Below are 25,067 nucleotides of genomic sequence, written 5' to 3' on the forward strand. Positions count from 1 at the left end.
TAGCATAATCTAAGACGAAACAAATCTTTCTGAATTAAATCTTCAAAATTAAAAATGGATTTAAACGAGCAAAAAATAAATCGTTCCAAAAGAAAAATATACAAACGGATAATTAAGAACACTAAGACAAGATGTTTTACTAGGACGTCTCAACAATATTTGAGACATCTTGTTAAACATGTTGCATGCAAACATATGGCAATCCAACTGTAATAATAAACTCCTCATTTGGCTATATCTTTGACAAATATTTATGAAACAACATTACATATTTCTTATTAACTGAATCATTATTTTCATTTGTGGTATTTTTCTTCTTCTATGTCACAACCATTTTCTTAGCAGAGCCCTTCTTTCTTTTCTTCTTCGACTCATCTGTAGAACCTAAAGGGACATCTTCTTTTGTAACAGTTTTATTTTTTTCTAGGGGATTTTCTTATAGTAAAAGTTTCATTAAGATTGTCATCACTGGAAATTTCATTAGCATCATCATTCACATCTTCACTTATAATCTCATCAACTTCCTCAACAACATCTTCATTGTTATTGACATCTTCATTAACATTGTGACTAACTTTTGCATTCCCATCTTCACTGTTATTACCCAATTCAATTATATCTTCAGTGAAATATTTACTAACACCTTTACCAAATTCTTCATTATTATTGACATCATTACTAACATCTTCACCGACTTTTTTGACTCACAACAACATTTACATCTTCATTCTCATCAAAATCTCTATCTTCACTAACATCTCCAGCTATATCTTTGCTACTGTTTTTTCTTACATTTTCAAAAACTTATTTATAATTAATATAAAATGGGGTATCATGCATGGGTTTGCTAGGATTGGTTCCAGTGGTGGCAACCCTAACATTTAGAATTTTGTCAATAACAGTATCAATAGGTAGATTATCACACTCATTAAAAGTATTTATTATTTTTTCTAAGTTATCAGGCTCATCAATCACTAGGTTGTCCGAGACGGGTTCCCACTGTCTACTCACCTAGCAAACATGGGTGTTGGCATGGACACAATGACTAACTAACAAATGGTCAGTCAAAGAGAAGAATCACTCTTCCCACAATCCAAGGAGAGCAAACCCTCCCATGACCAAATTCTTTGGTCATTAAGATAGGGTAAACCACTAACTGGATCTCTAGTCCAAGGCCACGAGACCTTTATAAATATCTTTCCCCTAATAGGATAAAAAAGGATACTCAAGTGATACACAGTTACTGCGACCCAACGTTATTCAGAAAACACTATGTTCCGAGTAACCCTAATAACATCCCTTTAACCGCCTGCCTGCAACCTAGCAGCGTTGGTCGCCAACATGACATCTCACCTCACGTGAGATGATCTCTTAAATATCCTCTAAAACCATCGTACAGGGCTACTCGCCATCGTGAACTAGTCCTTATCCCATTCGTGTAATATATTTACTTGGGCCTATGCGTCTTCATGTCCTTGCAGTGGGAACATGCACACACCAATCTTGTACTCAGAGTCACGGATAAAGTTGACTACCCAGCGACGGAGTGGATGACCCCCGTTCTTTCTAGTGGGTTTTATCCCGTCCCTTTTGGGACCATTCACCCTTTTCCAAGCAACAAGCACCTTCTTTTTCAAAGTAAACTTTCTCGCTTCTTGCTTTAGAAAGATTGCAGCGTTAGCGCTTCTTGACTAAGAACATCATAGAAAGTCAAGGCTCCTCTCCTTTTCTAGGAATCTACAACTCTCTTTACTGAGCGAGACTCCATCCATATCCCTACTAGTGGTTATATTAAATATTTTTTATTTTATCATTTGTTTGACAGCCTAAACTAGGCTCCATTTTAGATAGGTTTTCGGTCTTAATAAAAAAAATAGGTCAGGGGCGCGTCGGAACGGTCGGTGGCTGCTTAGTCTCATCCGAGAGCCTGTACTTTTTTGGTCAGTCCAATTGTTATGGCATAATTACTTTTCAAAACCTTTGTCATGAAGAAAATGTTCTCTTTCTTCTTCTTGGTATTCCCGTGATTATTATAAATAGATGGATATATAAATTTGAAAATCTAAACAACTACATCTAGTATTTGAAGTGATGTTTGGTCACAATGTACTCATATTTGATTACAAGAATTTGTAGAGTGATGTTACTTTCAATTGTAAACTACTCATATCATGAGGTTCATTTGAAATAAAGTTTTGTAGTCAGGGTTCCTATAATGTACAAAGGTTGTTTAACAAGTTACAGGTCCAAACTAACCACCATTAATTAGCTCCTTTTTAAGTTTAAATTGCAACTAAGGGTTCAATTTGATATACACTTGTTCAATTAACATGAAATTTGGTATCTAAGTTTCGTGTTTATATTGTGAGTCCTTGCAATGAGTTGAAATATCGGAGGCCAGAGACAATATTTTCCATCACCTCTAGAATTTGAACCCTTATACCTTTTGATAAAGCAACTAATTCAACAACTGAGACATTTTTTAGTCAATATGGACATGACACAAGAAATGTGTGTTCGAGAGTTGCTTACAATGATTATGATAGAACTTTCATTGTCTTGTAAATCATGTAAGGTTGTTGGGCACTCTCAATGATTATGATAAAACTTAGTATGTTCTCACATGTTTTAGAATTTTTGTGTGCAATCTACATTATGATTTCATCTTTTTCTTGGTTTAAGTATTTGTTTTCTTTCAAACTTTTGAAGAATCCCAAGTCACTCAACTTTCCTGCTTTGTTGAAATATGCTGCTACTAATATTATTCCCAAAACATGCTTTTCAGATTTTCTTTTCATTCGAGTTTTTTCAAGTAATAGTAATTAAAATGACAATTGAGCTGTATCATTAAATAGTCTAGACTTTCATACCAATTTTATTCTTAACTAGTTCAAGTGTAGGATGCAAATCCTAGAAAAAATACAAATAAGTTATGATGTTTTATAACGCAAAGCAAGTATAATCATGATTGTTATCAATAGAATCCAAATATGATTTTGATTTTTCTTAGAGGAAGACACATATAATCCAAATTAGGAAGTCGCATTTTTGTTGACAAATGTGTCTCTTCATTCTTGCTAGCTAGCAAGCATTGATTGATTTGGGAAATTTCATGTTCTACACCATCTTGTTAGTCTATCTAGCCTTTGTTTTCACGAAAAACCGATAGTATAAGCTCTTTTAATTTAGGGTGAGTATAGACATAATAAATTCAACAAAACACGTGTCATCACTAAATTTATATTTATAATTGGCTTTGTCTTTTACTTTTTGTAATTTGATTCTCTTTTTGTTTCGTTTAAATTGACAAATTCTTTCGATCTATCTAAAAAAATTATTCGACCAACTTCAAGTTCTCTTGTGAAATGAAATGTCCACTTAAGAGATGTCTGTGAGATAGAACATCTCAGTTTCAAATAATTTTTTTATAATTTTGACACGCACATGTTCTAGACGACCTCAAATCTGCTTCATTATACCTACAAGGTATTGTCTGTTTTGAGTGTGAGAGTCCTCAATACTTTGTCCTTTAGAAAAGGTGTTTGTGTGATTGAGGAGTGTAGGTGTTGTATATAAACTACCCTTAGCTCAATTTCCAAGTAATATAGCACTATTTTGGCCAGTTCGGAACAGTTGCCTCCAGTCGAGACCAAGGAGAATGATACAAGCATGTGAGCCCGACCTTTACTTCCAGCGTCAATGTTTCAGTCGACCTAAAGTCTACGTCACTGCGGCCACGGGGTATTGTCCGCTTTTGGTGTGAGAACTCTCACGATTTTGTCCTTTAAAAAAGGTGTCTCGTTGGGTTGAGGAGTGTGGGTTTTGTATATAAACTACTCTTAGCCTCGATTCCCAAGTAATGTGATACTATTTTGACCAATCTAGAACACCACCCAATACACGTAATATGTTCGACTAGAATATGAGGTGGGGAACTTCGAAGTTGGAAAATTGTTTCAAAGAAACCATATATTGTAAAATTAATATACACCTTGTTATATGAACTTGCTATAAGATGACAAATTTTAAGGAAACACATTCATTTTAAAGGTGAGAAAAATACACAAGAAGGGGGGGGGATGGATTGTGTATGGCTAAAAATTCTCTTTTCACTTTTAATTATGGAACATCAGATTCTGAACCACGTTTAGAGTTTGATACTAGAGTAAGTATCAACACTTTTAATTCTGGAACATCAGATTCTAAACCATGTTTAGAGTCTGATACCAGAGTAAGTATCAGCAGTGAGAAGTTTTACTTCCTTTTATTCAACTCTATTTCAGAACCTAAGATTTCAAGCTTAGATTCTGATATAAGTAAGAGGCCGAATTAGAATTGAGTATTACTTCAGATTTCATTTGTACAACGGAATATAAATGAAGAAGTAAATAAATAGACACACAATATATCTTTGTTCCTCTCAAATCGAGAGTAATCCAGTCCCCTTGCAACACAAGAGCTTTTAATTATAATCTGACAGATTACAATTTCTTAAGCCAGCAACTCAAGACTTCATGCTCAATCACACATAATCGATACTTCCTTGCTCAAGCACCTAGCTCGAGACTTCCTGTTAAGTCACACCTGATTGAGACTTCCTTGCTCAAGCACCTAGCTCGAGACTTCCTTGCCTTAAGCTCATGTTAAGAACTTTTTGCTCAGTCACCTTGACCAAGACTTCTTGCTCTACCCGCAAGCATGACACATTAATACTCAAGCATCCAGCTCGAGACTTCCTTTCCTAAAGCATATGTTTAATACTTTTCCACCTTAAGCTCATGTTAAGGAGTTTTTCTCAATCACATAGAAAGAGACTTATTTTCCTAATGAATCAGATTAGGACTTTACTCTGAGCATAATGGCTAGATTCTTCATATTCTCTTAACCAAAAGAGTCTAGTATGAACCTTGTATTCATGTGAGTGCTTCTTGGATAAGCAGATACACAAAGGTTTACACTCTTAAGCATAATGTGAGTTGTTTGCTCCTGAGTGTAGAAGAATGAAATTATCATTCTTCTTCTCTCCTTGCACATATTTTCATCTTGTTGTGCCTTTCTGTTCTCATGATCTTCCTTGACCATTTTTGCTCTGCTCTCACACACTTAACCCTTGTGGTTATATTTTCTATTTAGTGTGTGTTTCTTAGATCTTTGTTTTATGAATAAAACATAGTCTCTCTCTCTCTCAACCAATACAGTAAACTAGTATCACATCTTTGTGAATACAATCACATATTCTTTAACTCACATTCATATTGGTCAGAACAGACTTCTTGAATGTTTTCAGTCTTGATCTATAAATAGATATGAGAATAGATCAGTTGAAGATGGAAACTACCAAAGGTACAATTAGTCGTTGAAGGTCTTTAGTTGTTGTATAATAGAGCGAGTCAAAACTCAGCTAGCATAAAGACGTTGGGAGAAACAGAGTAGAGTCTAGAGTAGTTGGAGAGATAAGATCCTTACAACATTGCTTTAGGCTTATTAGACATAAAGTATTATATCGTTGCCACATGATTTTCTTTAGATAACTTCAGACTTGAATTTTTTTTGTAGACGTTTGTTAAAGCTTGTTCAGAGTCGTTGTTATCCTTATACTTAACTTCTTGATTCAAAGGCTTTATAGAATTAGTTAAAGCTTGATCAGAAGTTAAAGTATGTCTTCAGAACTTGTTTGGAGTGATACTTCAGAGTCTAGAGTATACAAGTTTTGAGCTTCTCTTCATCAGAGTCTTGATTAGAACTAGTCTGGATAAATACTTGCAGAGTTGATGACTTGATGTAGACAGATAATCCTTTGAAGTTGAACCTTGAGAAGTGTTGATTAAGCACGTTCGTTAGTTGTAGACTCATTCCTTGTGACAGTGACTTCTTGCTTCAAATGATTCCAATCTTTAGAGCTTTGTTGATCTTTGTATTTCACATAAGCTTAGGTTCAACATCTGAAAGACTTGACTAGACTCATCAAAGTCTGGAAGCTTGGACCTGATCCTTCATATTCAAAACAACTTTGCTTCCTTTAATGATTCTTCTTAGTGATTAACTTGATTAATATCAAGGTTAATGTCTTTTGATTCTGCATACTAGAATAACCATTAGTAAACCCTGTTGTTATTTAAATACTTTGTTATCATCAAAGCCTTTTAGGAGCTTGAATAAACCGTGTTCTAACAATCTCCCCAATTTTTATGATGAAAAATAAATGTATTTAATAATATTGGTTAATGATTTAATTAACATAGTATAACATCAGAGATTGTGGTTTGTAAGCTCCCCCTAAGTTAGACAATCCATTAAGGTGAAGTTTGTAACCCCCCTAAGTCTGATAGTCCATTAATATGACGTTTGTAAGTTCTTCTTAACTCCTTATCTATGTTAATTTAATCCTATAATTTTAATCAACAAAGTCTAACATCAGAGTCTGAGGTTTCTAAACTCCCTATGAGTTTGACATACCTTAGGTTGAGGTTTGTAAGCTCTTCCTTTAATCTTGCCAGTTCATTAAAGTAAGGTTTATAAGCTTCTCCATAACTCCTTATTTTTGTTGAATTAAAATTAGTCATTTAAGCTCAATAAAAAAAATTACAAAAAAAATAATAAATAAAACAAAGCTTATAAATCAGAAGTTGTTTTGGCAGGAACTGCTTTGTTCAAGTTCTGATACTTTATTCTCTTCTTAAATACTCAATGCATTTCTCCCCTTTGTCATTATCAAAAACCTTCAAGAAACAAAAGAACAATAAAACTGAAGAAAAAAAATAGTTTGAAAACACAAAGTTTTGAAAGAAGTTGATACCAAAAAAATGAAATGATTAAAAAAACTATTCAGAGTCATAAAACGATTTAAGAACAAGTTTAAGAATTTGAAAGAGAAGACATAACAAAAATTAACATATTTTTCAGAAGAGACACTTTTTAAAATAGATAAAAGTTCTTTTGAAGAGACTGGAAGAAATTATTTACTTCTTATGATAAATCACTACCATTTTAGTTTTCAAGGAGTAATCATGATCTAAGATGGCATGCTTAATTAGTGTTTGGCCTTTAGATTTTCACATATCAAAAACTTAAACCCACGAGGTGTTTGATCGTAGAAATTTTGTTATAAACACATATGTTCTGGCCAGAACACAAATCCTCATTCACTCAACCATACATCTATTTTAATATGAAAACAAATTCTAACCAATCTTCTGCTTCTATTGTTTCAGAGGCTTCTCTAGTCTCTAAGGAAACTTCATATTAGAAGGTCAAACCCTCTGAAGGTATTCTTTTCAATATTTCTTCCTTAGACACTAAAGCCACAAAAGAAGATTAAAAGAAGTCCAAGAGAATATACTAAGAAGTGTTTCATTTCAATTCAGATGATGAAGAGGAATTGGATTTAGATTGGAGAAACTCTTTCTACAATAGTATACATGGGGCTGCTTAGGATTAATGTTATAAACATCATTTAGTTCAATGAATTCATTTTACCTTTTAATTATTGCATACCATCCTTTCAATCATAATTAATTCCTTTATTGCAAACTGATTTAAGAAGTTCAGAATTCAAAAAATAAAATAAAACACAATACTCTTAACTTGCTGTTTCTTTTTCATTTGATTTATTTGATACATCCATTTAATCACATAAATTGTTTTGGTTATATAATCAAAGGCTAATAATACATCAAATTTACCTAAGAATCTGAATGTACAAGTCTTAAGCAAAAAGAAAAATACAATAACAAATTACAAAGAAAAAGTATGACATTACAAGGGAGAAAGACCATAGAGAATCCAAGAAGTAAATCATTACAACTCTATAGATTCAGCCTAAATAGCTTCACAACTTAGCATAGCAATTTTCAGACACGTGGATTTTTATAATAAGTTATAAATAATCCTTATTCCTTTCCTAAGTCTTAGAGGCTGATGCTTTTCAAAGGCTACATGTCATTAGAGTCTATTTAAGACTTTAATGAAGCTACTTATGATTAGTATTAATCTTTGATACTCCAAATTCATAATCAAGCTTTTAAGAACGAGATTAGAAACCCTTTCTTAGATAAGAATTGATTCTTTAAAGGACAAAAGGTAAAACAAGAAAAATAACCTATTAAAGAGTTTACTTGAATAACATCACTTTTATGATCAAAACTTTTGAGCTCACAATACTTGATTTTGAATAAAGAATACGAACAAGGATACAAAAAAAGTCTTATGCAGACATATTATCTAGGATAGTTATGCCTCAAGGAGATAGACACATAGACTAAAGTAAATAATATCTCTTTTATGAAAGATGTCTAAATAAAAAGAAGGAGTTTAGACATACCTTAGATGTTGCTTCTGAATATCTTTTGGTTCCAACATTGTTCTTACTGATGTGAATCAGTTTTAAACACTCTTGTTGTTGAACATGGTCCCCGTTCAACACAGTCTTAGAGAAGTACTAGTGACCATAGTACTCGTATACTGCCTTTCTCCGGACTTCAACCATCCTTCCTCTTTCAGAGTTTGGATAAGAAAATATACTTTCCTCTTGAAGAGGATGTCGTCATCTGATGTTTAGACACTAGAAAAAATGAACTACCTTAAGCATATCAACAAACACAATTTTACTTTGGTACCCATAATCTTGTGGGTCCTTTTGTGTTTGTTACTCTAGGCCTTTTCTCACAGATTGCCCTTGCCATAGAGTAATGTCTAGCCTTAATCCAGACTTTCTTCTTAAAGAAATTTTGTCATGGATAAGATTTGACAATAGCTTCTTATCATTTCAGAAGCATGGATCCAGTAGTCTTGGGTGTTGAATTCCCTTGACTTTTTGACTTTTGGATCACGGTGTCTGGCTTCATCAAAACCACTAACTTTGAGATCCCAGGTTCTAACTTCTGCAGAACTTTTAACCTTGAGGCCTCTAATTCTATCAGAATTGTTGACTTTTCTATTATTGATTTTGATGGGTTTATAAATTTTATCCCTTCAGTATCATACACCAATAAGTCATAATCATGATTTGAAGAAGATGGTTATAAAGAGTTCTTTCATGTCAAGGTTCTGAAAACAACACATTTCATGAAATCCCGTACCATCTCTTTTGGTCTTCCTTACTCCATATATCATGGGTGTAAGAAGAATTTTGTTAAGATCTATTATTAAGAAATCTTTGAGAGTTATATCATGCTTTGGCAGCAACTAGATTTATTTCCAATGTCTCAATTGTTTCTTTAGAATATTCTAATTCTTCTTCTAAGAAACTCAAGTTGTTTCTTAACATCCTTCATGCGCCTTTGTCATACCCCAAAATTTGCCTATTAATATTTCAAGACATTTCAGGGCACTCCGACTCATTTTTATGACACTTAAAGGAACTAAGGCCCAGCTCGCGAATGACCCAAACTGGCCTACTCGCTACACGCTCACCTAGTGATAATATGAAAGTGGTTTATTTGGAAGTGGAGGAAAAGGGGTACAAAAAGGAAAGAAAACGGACCAAACAGCAAAGCCCAACCCAAAGTACAAGAACACGGGTGTGGCATCTGTGACGAGCGTCACAGAGGCTGTGACGAGCGTCACGCCTCGCACACCCCTGTGACGGGCGTCACACATGGTGTGACGAACGTCACACCATTCCCCTACTTTTGGGGCGCAGATAATGCTTCGGAGACTTGAAGATCCGTTGGGCCCTATATCCACGCGCGCGTTGAAGACCTTTTTTGGCAGCAGGCATGACCTAATGACAACAATATAAATAGCCACCTTGAAAACCTAAAAGGGGGGCTTTTTCCGATATTCTTTTTCCTTTGCCGTTTTCGCCTTTGCATTTTTTCTTCTTTTCCAGCAGCTTAGGCATTGTGTTTTACAAGTGCCACACTATTTCTTTTGCAATTCCGGATTCCCTTTTGGTATTTAGTTAATTCTTTTCGCACAATAGTTTCTACAACGGAAACTATTGTGTGCCTTTTTACCGAATCTAATCTTACGGCGGCAGCAAGGTCACCTCCGCTCAATTCTATCCGATCGGCCAATTCAAGGTTGCGACTCAATTGCAAACAGGTTTGCGTTACTATTATCGCTTTATGTTCCTAATTCACATGTGATATCATAATTGAGATTCATAAATATATTTGAGGCTTTGCATGTAACTTAAGTATGCCTGGATACTTTGAATTGTTGTAATGGATGCCGCTGTTCTTCGTCCTATTTTGATCTTTGCCCATCTGACCTGTTTTATCATAACCATGCTTTGTTTACCTATTACTTTGGTGCAACTCTCGATTGCACCCTGATTTGGTATTCTAACCCGTTTGCTGAATTTTGCAAAGGTTCATATATCCCAGGAAAAGATTGCTGTTTAGGTCTCCCACTTTATTTGTGGGATACCCTTGTGGAGACTCACCCTAAGTGGCCTAATTAATTTTAATGTGTTCATTTTAATGTCTTAATTTTAAGGTATTAATTTTACTGTATTAATTTTAATGCCTTGATTTTAGTATGGACTTAATTACTTAATTGACTTTAAAATATGACCTTTAAATAAGTGATCTTGGACCTCTCTTTGCTGCCTTACGGTATTACGGTATAATGGTCATGTCCCGCGAATGTGGGGATACACTTAGCAATGGCCCTTCGATTAAATCATCATAAAATAAATCATGGTCCCTCGGATGTTGCCTTCGAAAATACAATTTTGTCCCGCGATGACCCTTCGGTATAGCCTACGGTTAAATGATGATCGTCCCTTCGAATGCTAAGGTATCCTCACAACTGTTGCCTTCAATGACCTGTCAATGACCCTACGATGACCCTTCTACATCCCAGGGATAAAACTACTTACTTCTCAATAGTAAGGACAGTTTTACCCTCATAAGGATAGGAAATGCCCGGAAAGACCTCGGACAGGTATAACCTAATTTGCTCATTCACAACCAAAAAAATATACTTTTCACCTCACACCTTTCAAACATCTTTTTTTGGAAAATCACCACTTAGCATACATCCGCACTAGGATCATTGTCGAGTTATATTTTTCTAAACTATTTTCTAAATTAAAACGAGATAACCACTTTGTATACATTCATGCAAGAATCATTACAAAGTTAAATTCTCATTTTGCAAAACATTTTTCACACCTTTCTCAACCACCTTTTTCAAACTAGAAAACATAAATGATTGAGCAAATAAGAGCCCATGGATAACCATGGATACGAAGGGTGCCTAACACCTTCCCTTCGTATAAAGTACCTCCCGAACCTAAGAATTTAAAATTAAGGTCTTTCCTGTTCTTTTCCACCTTTCCTTATGGGATAAAAGAAAAGTCGGTGGCGACTCTTGCTAACCGCGACATTGCGATTACAAATCCGATAAAGTCCAGTTCACCGTATGACAGAACTGGCGACTCTGCTGGGGACTACAAAGAGAGGTCCATCTTAAAAAAAAAAAAAAAAAAAAAAAAAAAAAAAAAAATCATTTATGTTTTATTATTCCTTCTTTTAAGGGGGCTTTGAGTGAAAGATCCTACACCCGGATCTAGTGTACCTTAGGTAAGTAGCAATAGATCATCGCGACTATCCGGCGTATACTGGAATGGTCAAAATGATAGCTACGGTTAATGTGACACTTTGGTTGTCCTGATGGTCCTCATGTTATTTGAGGAAAAATTTGGCTTCCGCGTGGTGTCATCAAAGCATTAACCAGACCTTTAGAACCCTAATTGACTCATCCTAGCCATTAGAAAGTAGTGAGATAACTGGCTTCGGTTCCGACTGAGGTTGGTTGATACTCGATACTACACTCTTTGAGATTGGACTTTAGGGAAGCTTCGGTCAACCACTTGGTGTTGCACTGAAGTGGACTTAAAGAAAGGTCGATGATTTGAGATCCTTCTAGAACCCGGTTACTATTTTAGGACAGGTTGAACCAACCAAACTTCAGTGGGGAGGGTACTTACCTATGGAACTCATGCAAGCCTTAAAGCCTAGGAATGATGGTTGTGTGACTTGCTTGTGCTTGTTATTTATTTAACCTCATAACATCATAACATCATAACATCATGACATCATAACATTGAACTAACCATTTCAAGGACTTAGGGATTTAACTTTGCTCTGTTTTGTATGAAAAAAAAACAAAAAAAAAACAAACAAAAACAAAAAAAAACAAAAAAAAAGTTTCCCTTTTCGGTAGTTTATGCAAAGTTAAATTCCAAAAGGCCTTGAAAACATTTCATGCATTGCATAGCATAACATAGCATAACAGGTACTCTAAAGGGATCAGTGTTCTCACGGTTTTCCTCCAAACAGAAAAATGGACCTCGAACAAACTGTCAAGGATCTCCATGCTCAGAATGCTCAACTCCAGGAGATGATCTTGAACTTATCCAGGGGGCAGGAGGAACTGAAAGCTCTCTTGCTCGAGAAAAAGAAAGACAAGAAAGCTGTGAGTTACATTAACCCGGGAAGAAGGCTTAAAGGACAGGCTGCGGGAATCAAAATCAGAATTCCGAAGGATCAAGAAGAGGAAACAGAGACAGATTCAGAAGATGAGAATATTGATCCTTTCAACCCTGAGGATGACGATGAAGATTACGAGAATGAACAATACTCTCCAAAAGATGGCAAGTACAAGTTGCTGGAAGAACGCATGCTAGCTATGGAAGGTCAGAAGGCGCCCGGTCTGGATTTTGAAAGTTTGGGTCTAGTCTCCGATGTGATCATTCCTCGCAAATTCAAGGTCCCCGCTTTCACTCAGTATGATGGGGCATCTTGTCCTCAGATGCATCTGAGAGCTTACGTGAGAAAGATTCAGCCGTATACCACTAATAAGAAGCTCTGGATCCATTTCTTCCAAGAGAGTCTGTCTGGCACACAATTGGAGTGGTATTATCAGCTCGAGAGCTCTGACATCCACACATGGACTGATTTAGCAACTGCTTTCTATAAACAGTACCAGTATAATTTTGAACTAGCGCCTACTCGGCTACAGTTGCAGAATATGACTATGGGATCTAAAGAAAGTTTCAAAGAATATGCTCAAAAGTGGAGAGATTTGGCTGGCAGAGTCAAACCCCCTATGACTGATCGAGAATTAGTGGACATGTTCATGAGCACACTGACTGGCCCATTCTACAGCCATCTATTGAGGAGTTCCTCATTGGGTTTCACTGAACTTATATTAACAGGTGAACATGTTGAAAGTGGCATTCGAAGTGGGAAGATACAGGCGACTATCTTTGATCCTCCGGAGACTCCTAATGGCATCACTGCCCCTCTGCCTAATCATGACGAGACTGTCAATGCTGTGGAAGATACTGATAACGATTATGACTTGGATAGCTGGATTTTCCCAACAATTGGTGACGGACCCAATAATTGGAAGGCTGAAGACACTATCCCGATTTCCTTTAGTCAGGAGTAATTGTTATTGCTATTTTTGTGTTTCAAAGCATTATGTCTATACCCGGGGCATAATAGCTAATTTTTCAAGGGTTTTGTCATTTCATAAGCATATTCATATTCAATAAATCAATGGACTTTTTGCATTCAAATATTGCGCTCTTTATCTTTCCTGTCTTCTTTTAAAACAAGCTATGTTTTCTTGCACACACTCACGTAACAATTTGCCGATCCATATCCACTCTGGATCCTGTTGGTAATGACTCTGCTACTGTTCGTTATGACTTTGAAAATCCGATCTACCAAGCCGAGGATGGAAGTGAGGAAGATTGTGAAGTCCCTAGAGAACTTGCCAGACTGGTACTACAAAAGACTATACAGCCGCATGAGGAATCAATTGAAATTGTAAATCTGGGTACTGAAATAAACAAGAGAGAAGTCAGAAGTTTCTTGGGGCACTCGAATTACATTGCCCGATTCATTCCACACTTGACTGCTACCTGCAAACCCATCTTCAAATTACTAAAAAAGAAAAATCAAGAGATGGTATGGAATGATGAATGACAAAATCAAGAAGTATCCCCAAGAACCTCCAGTTCCGATGCCACCAGTTGAAGGAAGACCTTTAATCACGTATTTGACCGTGTTAGAAAATTCAATAGGGTGTGCTGGGGCAACATGACGAGTCTGGTCGAAAAGAGCATGTCATACACTACCTTAGCAAAAGGTACCGACTGTGAAACAAGATACTCACAGCTCGAGAAAGCTTGCTGCGCTTTGGCTTGGGCTGCTCGCCGACTAAGACAGTATATGTTGAATCATACCACTTTATTGATTTCTAAGATGGATCTTATCAAATATACATTCGAGAAACCTGTTGTCTCCTAAAAGAGTTATCACTGATATTGGTACTAAATTGAACTCGGCATGCAGTTCAAAATAAAACACCATAACTCTTCTCCATACCGGCCAAAGACGAACGACGCCGTGGAGGCTACTAACAATATCAAGAATATAACAGTAACATACAAAGACTGGCATGAGATGTTACCTTTTGCTCTTCATGGTTACCGCACTTCGACAGGGGCAATCCCTTTCTCTTTAGTCTATGGAATGGAAGCCGTTTTACCAGTGGAAGTTCAGATTCCCTCTCTAAGAATTGCGAAAGATGCAGGCTTAGATGAGGATGAATGGATTCAAACTCGACTCGATCAGATAAATCTGATTGATGAAAAGAGACTTGCGGCTGTTTGTCATAGGCAGATATATCAGAAGCGCATGACCCAGGCATTTAACAAAAGAGTCAAGAGACAGGTGTATCAAATTGGCGACTTGGTGATCAAGCGTATCATTCTACCCCAAGGTGATCCCAGAGGCAAATGGACTCCCACATACGAAGGGCCATTTGTAGTTAAGAAGGTATTCTCTGGTGGAGCCATGATACTTGCTACAATGGATGGTGAAGACTTCCCACATCCCGTGAACGCGGACATAGTTAAAAAATACTACGCATAAAAAAGACCCGCTAGATCGACGTATCTAGGCAAAAGTAAGGGCATCCCGGCGAACCAAAAGGGTTCGGGCAAAAATTAGGGATATATAAAAAAAATGTACACCCGGCAAGTCGAAAACCTGAAAAGGCGGCTTGGGCAAAAAAGGGTATCCTGGTGGACTGAAAACCTGAAAAGGCGGTCCAGGCAAAAATTAGGGATTAAAGCGTATGACTATGTCCCGTTCTCAGTCAACTTTCATCCAAGTTCGAGGGACTGACCAAGCCAATCACTTCTATCCGACAGCAAGGGATGAGATGCTCGAAGACATAATGACAGTAGTAGGCTTAAAATCAATAGGACTTCTTCCACATAGCTTTCTCTTTGTTTTCGACAATTTCCTTACTAGGATTTCTGTCTCCTTGTACACAAATTGCCTGTTTATAGGCCTCCTTTCAAAATCAATACAACCTTCTTGCAAAAAAGATATTTTTGTTTTTTACTTTTTCCGTCTTGTTTGCGTAAACGTCCATTGATTTAATTTGAATTAATATGTGCATTTGAATATGATCAATGTTTATCAAAAATACGTACATAAATAGCAATAGCAGTTACTACAAGACTTTGGGATCGAGGATAAGGTCTAATCATGCTCCCGATGAGTCCACTACCAATTCTCTTCCCCCAGCAAGCCTGTTCTTCCCCAGAAGAAGTGGGCAGTATTCCCCGGCACAGCCAGCTATCCCCCAACAAAGGTTGGCACCATCAGACAGATTGATCCTCTCTTCCATCCCCAGCCAGGCTCTGTTGAATATTTCCGCCGTCAGACCAAATCAACAACCCCCTGCCGCGAAAGGGTCATCATTACAAGTATCTCCAATCAGTAGATGGGGATTTATTTTCCCCAGTAGAGTCTCCAAGCAGAACTTCTCATACGCATAACTCATCCCTTACATCATTTCACATGCATACAACATTCGCATTTATTTTCGAAAGCATAAAACATCTCATGCATCATGACATGGCATAAAGCTAACCTTTCTTTGCAGGTTAATTATCCTCCTGATATAGTCAAAGTAAAAGGCTCATCCAGGCAGACGCCTTTATCAATCACAGACAAGATTCAGATACATATTCCAGATGCAATTCACGGGAACATTCATTCAGACAGACACCTCTATCAATTATGTACAAGATCCAGATATGTATCTCAGATACAATTCCCGGGACATTCATTCTGACTATAGTTCAGTATCTTCCTAACGATGGCATCTTTAAGCCCATCCCAGACATTTATTGCAAGTACAACATGTACAGATATTATCAGATACAGCCTAACATACGGTTCATTCTGATTCAGCCCAACATATGATTCCTTCAACTATTTCAAGACGGTCTAATGTACGACCCAATTAAGACCTTTGTCTCCTCAGATGCTACCTAGTGTACGGTACATTTCTGAAGTGTAGTCTAGTGTACGACTACCCCCTTTTTTATCATCAGATTCGGCCTAATGGACGGCTCATTCTGCTCTGATACGGTCTAATGTACGACCCAATTAAGACCTTTGTCTCCTCAGATGCTACCTAGTGTACGGTACATTTCTGAAGTGTAGTCTAGTGTACGACTACCCCCTTTTTTATCATCAGATTCGGCCTAATGGACGGCTCATTCTGCTCTGATACGGTCTAATGTACGACCCAATTAAGACCTTTGTCTCCTCAGATGCTACCTAGTGTACGGTACATTTCTGAAGTGTAGTCTAGTGTACGACTACCCCCTTTTTTATCATCAGATTCGGCCTAATGGACGGCTCATTCTGCTCTGATACGGTCTAATGTACGACCCAATTAAGACCTTTGTCTCCCCAGATGCTACCTAGTGTACGGTACATTTCTGAAGTGTAGTCTAGTGTACGACTACCCCCTTTTTATCATCAGATTCGGCCTAATGGACGGCTCATTCTGCTCTGATACGGTCTAATGTACGACCCAATTAAGACCTTTGTCTCCTCAGATGCTACCTAGTGTACGGTACATTTCTGAAGTGTAGTCTAGTGTACGACTACCCCCTTTTTATCATCAGATTCGGCCTAATGGACGGCTCATTCTGCTCTGATACGGTCTAATGTACGACCCAATTAAGACCTTTGTCTCCTCAGATGCTACCTAGTGTACGGTACATTTCTGAAGTGTAGTCTAGTGTACGACTACCCCCTTTTATCATCAGATTCGGCCTAATGGACGGCTCATTCTGCTCTGATACGGTCTAATGTACGACCCAATTAAGACCTTTGTCTCCTCAGATGCTACCTAGTGTACGGTACATTTCTGAAGTGTAGTCTAGTGTACGACTACCCCCTTTTTATCATCAGATTCGGCCTAATGGACGGCTCATTCTGCTCTGATACGGTCTAATGTACGACCCAATTAAGACCTTTGTCTCCTCAGATGCTACCTAGTGTACGGTACATTTCTGAAGTGTAGTCTAGTGTACGACTACCCCCTTTTATCATCAGATTCAGCCTAATGGACGGTTCATCCTGCAACTCCAATACAGTCTATCATAAGACCCATTTGGATCTTCAACTCAGATACAATCTAGCGTACGATCCGTTCTGATTTTTCATCCTCAGCAAAGTCATCTGCCTAATGGACAGCCCACTCTGGTCTTCAGACACGGTCTAATGTATGATCCATTCTGATCCCTTATCCCCAGCAGTATAGCATACTCTGACTCCCCGACGAAGTCAACAGCATAATGGAGGGTTCACTATACGGTCTGATGTATGACCCGGTTGACACCCATGTCTCTAGATATCGTCTAATGTACGACACAATCTGGAAATCTCCTCAGCAAGTTTCTTGGATGGTATCTTTAAGCCCATCTCCACCAAGACTAATTGGCAAGTGCAAAATTTTGGGGCATTCTAGTGTTCAATAATCTTTCACCTCTAGACCACGAGCGGCACATACCATTCTACTCTCTCGGCTCAAGAATATTGAACAGGGGCAGCTGTCATACCCCAAAATTTGCCTATTAATATTTCAAGACATTTCAGGGCACTCCGACTCATTTTTATGACACTTAAAGGAACTAAGGCCCAGCTCGCGAATGACCCAAACTGGCCTACTCGCTACACGCTCACCTAGTGATAATATGAAAGTGGTTTATTTGGAAGTGGAGGAAAAGGGGTACAAAAAGGAAAGAAAACGGACCAAACAGCAAAGCCCAACCCAAAGTACAAGAACACGGGTGTGGCATCTGTGACGAGCGTCACAGAGGCTGTGACGAGCGTCACGCCTCGCACACCCCTGTGACGGGCGTCACACATGGTGTGACGAACGTCACACCATTCCCCTACTTTTGGGGCGCAGATAATGCTTCGGAGACTTGAAGATCCGTTGGGCCCTATATCCACGCGCGCGTTGAAGACCTTTTTTGGCAGCAGGCATGACCTAATGACAACAATATAAATAGCCACCTTGAAAACCTAAAAGGGGGGCTTTTTCCGATATTCTTTTTCCTTTGCCGTTTTCGCCTTTGCATTTTTTCTTCTTTTCCAGCAGCTTAGGCATTGTGTTTTACAAGTGCCACACTATTTCTTTTGCAATTCCGGATTCCCTTTTGGTATTTAGTTAATTCTTTTCGCACAATAGTTTCTACAACGGAAACTATTGTGTGCCTTTTTACCGAATCTAATCTTACGGCGGCAGCAAGGTCACCTCCGCTCAATTCTATCCGATCGGCCAATTCAAGGTTGCGACTCAATTGCAAACAGGTTTGCGTTACTATTATCGCTTTATGTTCCTAATTCACATGTGATATCATAATTGAGATTCATAAATATATTTGAGGCTTTGCATGTAACTTAAGTATGCCTGGATACTTTGAATTGTTGTAATGGATGCCGCTGTTCTTCGTCCTATTTTGATCTTTGCCCATCTGACCTGTTTTATCATAACCATGCTTTGTTTACCTATTACTTTGGTGCAACTCTCGATTGCACCCTGATTTGGTATTCTAACCCGTTTGCTGAATTTTGCAAAGGTTCATATATCCCAGGAAAAGATTGCTGTTTAGGTCTCCCACTTTATTTGTGGGATACCCTTGTGGAGACTCACCCTAAGTGGCCTAATTAATTTTAATGTGTTCATTTTAATGTCTTAATTTTAAGGTATTAATTTTACTGTATTAATTTTAATGCCTTGATTTTAGTATGGACTTAATTACTTAATTGACTTTAAAATATGACCTTTAAATAAGTGATCTTGGACCTCTCTTTGCTGCCTTACGGTATTACGGTATAATGGTCATGTCCCGCGAATGTGGGGATACACTTAGCAATGGCCCTTCGATTAAATCATCATAAAATAAATCATGGTCCCTCGGATGTTGCCTTCGAAAATACAATTTTGTCCCGCGATGACCCTTCGGTATAGCCTACGGTTAAATGATGATCGTCCCTTCGAATGCTAAGGTATCCTCACAACTGTTGCCTTCAATGACCTGTCAATGACCCTACGATGACCCTTCTACATCCCAGGGATAAAACTACTTACTTCTCAATAGTAAGGACAGTTTTACCCTCATAAGGATAGGAAATGCCCGGAAAGACCTCGGACAGGTATAACCTAATTTGCTCATTCACAACCAAAAAAATATACTTTTCACCTCACACCTTTCAAACATCTTTTTTGGAAAATCACCACTTAGCATACATCCGCACTAGGATCATTGTCGAGTTATATTTTTCTAAACTATTTTCTAAATTAAAACGAGATAACCACTTTGTATACATTCATGCAAGAATCATTACAAAGTTAAATTCTCATTTTGCAAAACATTTTTCACACCTTTCTCAACCACCTTTTTCAAACTAGAAAACATAAATGATTGAGCAAATAAGAGCCCATGGATAACCATGGATACGAAGGGTGCCTAACACCTTCCCTTCGTATAAAGTACCTCCCGAACCTAAGAATTTAAAATTAAGGTCTTTCCTGTTCTTTTCCACCTTTCCTTATGGGATAAAAGAAAAGTCGGTGGCGACTCTTGCTAACCGCGACATTGCGATTACAAATCCGATAAAGTCCAGTTCACCGTATGACAGCCTTCCTAATCTTGACAAAGGCTCATGAAATCATGAATAAGATCAGACCAAGATAGGTTAGGGTATTCCTTATCTCCCTCATCAGATTCACAGTCAGAAACCTAACTCACACTCTAAATCAGAGAGCGTAAAAGCCATTAGTGCAAAGTAGAATTCTTCAATATCTTTGTCTGAATATTTTTCATCAACAAGTTCATCCCATGTTTCCATGAGACCTTTCTTGAGGTTGCTCTGAAAATTTCCTTCAGAAGGATTTTCTTATATGATTTGTCTTTTATAGATTAGGACAATCATTTCAGAAGTGATCGGGTTTGTTGCAAATGTAGTAGAGCTTCTGATCATCATCTTTGTTCTTAGAACATAAGCCTTTGAAGTTAGATCTTCTACCAGAGAGTCTCTTGTTACTCTTGGTTAGATGTTGAAGTCTCTTGAAAATGAAGGACATTTCTCCTCAATAGAATCTTCTCAAACAAAATCTTTTTCTGGTTTTTCTGACTTTTGAGAATCTGAAAGTCTGATCAATCTTTTAAATCAGCAGATCAAGATTAAATTTGATTCTTGCAGCAAGCACATTTATCCCATGAGTCAGTCTTAAGGATTAAGAAATCCTTTCATACTTACAAAGCAAATGACTTAAAGCATAAAAGGTTTCTTGATTTCTTCACTAAGCACACTTGTCCCACGAGTCTGTCTTAAAGATTAAAAATCCTTTCATACTCACAAAACAAGTGACTTTGAGAAGAAACATGTTTCTTGATATCCTTCAGCTCAACTTTCTCTTCCTTTTGTAGTTTCCATTTTTTAACATGTAAAGGAAACTTCAAGGAAAGCTGAGTCACTGCTTGTGTAGCTTTTTCTCACCAGATCTTTTCGGTTTCACTGTTAAGTGAAATAAGCACAGTCGGGCTCTGATACCAATTGAAGGTGATAAAAATATACAAGAAGGAGGGGGTTGAATTGTGTATGACTAAAAATTCTCTTTTCACTTCTGATTCTGGAACGTCAGATTCTGAACCATGTTCATAGTCTGATACCAAAGTAAGTATCAGCAATGAGAGGTTTTACTTCATTTTCTTCAACTCTGTTTCAAAACCTAAGGTTTCAAGCTTAGATTCTGTACATGTAAGAGGCTGAATCCAAACTGAGTCTGATTTCATAGTTCATTTTCACAATGAAATATAATTGCAGAAGTAAAGCAATAAACATACAATATATCCTGGTTCCTCCCAAACTGAGAGTAGTCCAGTCCCCTTGCAGCACAAGCGCTTTTAACTATAATCATACTAATTACAATTGCTTAAACCAGCAGGTGAAGACTTCATACTCAATCACACCTGATCGAGACTTCATTGCTCAAGCACCCATCTCGAGACTTCCTGCTGAATCACACCTGATCGAGACTTCCTTGATCAAGCAACCAACCCAAGACTTCGTTGCCTTAAGCTTATGTTAAGGACTTTTTTGTCAGTCACCCTGATCGAGACTTCCTGCTCTGCCTACAAGCATGAGACTTCAATGCTCAAGCATCCAGCTTGAGATTTCCTTGCCTAAAGCACATGTTTAGGACTTTCCCACATTAAGATCATGTTAAAGAGTTTTTCTCAATCACATAGAAGCTTGTCTTCATAAAAGTCTTGATCAGAACTAGTCTGGATAAATACTTGTAGAGTTGATAACTTGATGTAGACAAATAATACTTTGAAGCAACACCTTCAGAAGTGTTGATTAAGCATGTTCAAAAGTTTCAAGGTCACTCCTTGTGATTGTGACTGCTTGCTTCAAACTTTTCCAGTCTTTAGTGCTTTGTTGATCTTTGTATTCCATGTAAGCTTAGGTTCAGCATCTGAAAGACTTAAGTAGACTCATCAGAGTCTAGAAGCATGGCTCTGATCCTTCATATTCATAACAACTTTGCAACCTTTAATGGTTCTTCTTAGTGATTAACTTGATTAATATTAAGGTTAATCTATTTTGATTCTTCACAATAGAATAACCATTAGTAAACCTTGTTGTTCTTTAAATATTTTGTTATCATCAAAACCTTTTAGGAGCTTGAACAAATCTTGTTCTAACACATTTTCCCATCGGTGTTGGACTACTAACTTAAGGAATCAGAGATGCATAAATTTTATTTAAATGTTCTTTTTTCCCTGTATAACGCTATGTATGATTCCATATGCACCTTTAACTCTTTGATATGATTTTGGCCAACAAGTGTATGATTATCCTATCTGTTACCCAACAAAGTTGAAACAACACAATAACTGCAGTTACTATCACCCTTGACATCTACAATCTAGTCAATATATTTGTGCATAAAAATGAGCATCTCTTTAATGTGTATCATTTTTTGTAAATGTGGTAACGATGGTAAAGGTGATGAAGGTGATGGTATACTAATGTGCGCATCTTTGAAAGAACTTCTTATGGGTTGTCAAATTGAATATTCTGGAAAAGTGTGTCGACATGCTCGAAATAGAATGTAGATCATTTGGTTAAATTGTTACCCGTTGTTGGTTTGACTTTCTTAGGAGCACCATTTGTTTCTTAGGAGCACTATTTGTGTCGACATTTTCTTTTTGATGTGAAGTTTCATTTTATAATCAACTTTCAAGAATCTCTCTTGAATGACCTTCCATTATGTCATGATAGATATATTTGAGTTGCTCTCTTTCACCAATTCATCATCATCAAACCAAAGTTTTTTCCAATACAAGTAAACCCCATCCACATGTTTGGGCCTATCAAGTTTCATCTTTTTGGAAATAAAACAAGTACACGGAAGAACATATGTCCTCCTAAGTGTACAACTACACTTTGAACTATTTGAACCTATTTTCTCTACTCGCTTAGAGTCATGATAAATATAGTTCAATCCTTTTCGAGATATATTATCAACCAACTGGAAATAAATACTTTCATCTTTGAATCTGTGTTCTAGTGTTGTGATGCTTCGACCAAATGATCTTTTGATCTTGTTGTGTTGATTCTGAATCACTTTGTTCATGATTCTCAGCTGGTACATAGATCCCCTTTACTAGTTTTTAACCAGTTCTTCAGTGTGGAATGAGCAGATTCAACCTTATTGGTTGTAGTATTTCCAAAGTATTTAACCTGATCGATTCAAGCATAAACAAAGTTATCTTTCAAATGATCTAAAATTATGCTTTCAACATATTTCAAGAAATTTGGATATGCCACGCACACCCTTAAGAACAATACGACCGATTCGGCATATAACACCTATAAGGAAGAATTTTTTAAAATGTTGAAATTTTTTAAATAATGATTTTATATAGAATGATAAAAAAAAGTGTTTATCATTAACATCTTTTTAATTTTCAAAATACTATAATAACATAGATTATATTTAAACAATTTGTCTAAGTCCTCCAAAATTTCCCAAACTCCGTTTCTATAATGTAATTTTTTAGTTTTTAAATAAAAGTAAATCTCCAAAAATCCTTTTCTTTTGTTGTTTTTCACATGTTAACCCTATTCCTCTTTGTTGGATAATAACAAAGGCTTGCACACATGGGCTACTAGCCCACATTCATTTGGATCACTCAAAATAAGAAGGATAACCCAACAAACTCCCCACCGACCAGTTGGAAGGCAACACCAATCCGACTACCGTGCGACATAACTCAAACTTTTCCCTGAGAAACACCTTCATCGACATATCTGAACCATTATCATCAGTTTGAATCTTCTTAAGCTCCATCGACTTGGAATCTAATGCATCACGAACCTAATGATAACAAACATCAATATGCTTCAACCTCGAGTGAAATGAGGAATTATTCGATAAGTGAATGGCATTTTGATTATCACAAAAGAATACACACTTTTATTGTTTCATATCAAATTCCATTGCAAATTTCCTCACCATAACAACTCTTTTGACACTTCCACGACGACTATAAACTCGGCTTCAGTAGTAGAGAGTGTAACATACTTTTACAACTTTGATTGTCAAGCCACAACTCCCCCGACAAAAGTCACCGTATACCCCAAAGTATATTTTTGATCATCTAAGCTTCCAGATATATCCAAATCTATATACCCAACCAATATATTCCTTTTGCATCCCAAGGTTAGCTTTAAATTAGACGAGCCACACAAACATCTCATCACCCACTTCATGGCCTCCCAATGATCTTTTCTGAAATTTGAGAGATAATGAATCACCATTCCCACTACATGAGAAATATTGGGTCTTGTACAAACCATAACATACATCAAACTACCAACGCCCGAGGAGTACATAATATTCTTCATACTCAACTTCTCTTCATTCGTAAATGGACATAGTTTATGACTAAGCTTGAAATGAGAAGCAATTGGAATGCTCACCGCTTTAGCCTTATCCGTACTAAAACTCTGAAGGCTTTCTCCACATACATTTCTTGTGACAAGTATAACTTCTTCTAATTTCAATCTCGAACAATTTCAATACCAAGAATTTTTCTAGCCTCTCCTAAATCCTTCATAGCAAAAGATTCACTCAAAGTGTTATTCAACTCTTTAATTCTTAGAACATCATTTCCAACAATTAGCATATGATACACATAAAGCAATATAATAATGAAATCACCTTTGGAGAAATTCCATAAAAACACACAATGATCGGCCTTGGTCATCTTGTACCCATGTTCAATCATCACCGAGTTCAACTTTTGATACAATTGGCGAGGTGCTTGTTTCAAACCATAAAGAGACTTTACCAATTTGAAAACATAGTCTTCTTTTCCCTTCTTTCGGAATCCATTCGGTTGCTCCATGTAAATTTCTTCATGTAGATCACCGTGAAGGACGTCTTCACGTACATTTGCTCTACTTCCAAATCAAGACTAGCGGCTAGCCCATGAACCACTCGAATATATTGCATCTACACAATCGGAGCAAAAATCTCACCAAAGTTAACACCTTCCCATTGCTTAAAACCTTTTACCACCAAGCCAACCTTGTATTTTCTTTGAGAAGTACACTCAAATTGCTTAATCTGATAAACCCATATATTCTTCAATGCTCTCATACCCTTTGGCAACTTCACCAACTCAAAGGTATTATTCCCATGAA

General features: G+C 37.0%; 1 protein-coding gene across 1 annotated transcript; it reads right to left on the reverse strand.

The window, feature by feature from the left end:
* Positions 1–413: 413 nt before the first annotated feature.
* On the reverse strand, positions 414–24,769 carry LOC127138136 (uncharacterized). Its single transcript, XM_051064534.1, has 4 exons — positions 24,445–24,769; positions 23,639–23,720; positions 696–787; positions 414–643 (listed from the first exon to the last, which is right to left on the reverse strand). The coding sequence occupies exons 1-4, from the start codon at positions 24,767–24,769 to the stop codon at positions 414–416; spliced, it is 729 nt and encodes a 242-aa protein (XP_050920491.1).
* Between the last annotated feature and the right edge of the window lie 298 nt (positions 24,770–25,067).

Source organism: Lathyrus oleraceus, chromosome 4, assembly GCF_024323335.1.
Source record: "Lathyrus oleraceus cultivar Zhongwan6 chromosome 4, CAAS_Psat_ZW6_1.0, whole genome shotgun sequence".
Taxonomy (NCBI): domain Eukaryota; kingdom Viridiplantae; phylum Streptophyta; class Magnoliopsida; order Fabales; family Fabaceae; genus Lathyrus; species Lathyrus oleraceus.

Bases quoted from the DNA above. Each gene is read 5' to 3' on its own strand.
- LOC127138136 (XM_051064534.1), bottom strand. From the start codon at position 24,769: ATGGAGCAACCGAATGGATTCCGAAAGAAGGGAAAAGAAGACTATGTT. The intron at 23,721-24,444 runs GTATTGAAATTG...GTGATGCATTAG, and splicing joins AGAGGCTAGAAAAATTCTTG to ATTCCAAGTCGATGGAGCTT. The intron at 788-23,638 runs GTTTGAGTTATG...TGAAAATGTAAG, and splicing joins AAGGTGTTTCTCAGGGAAAA to AAAAAACAGTAGCAAAGATA.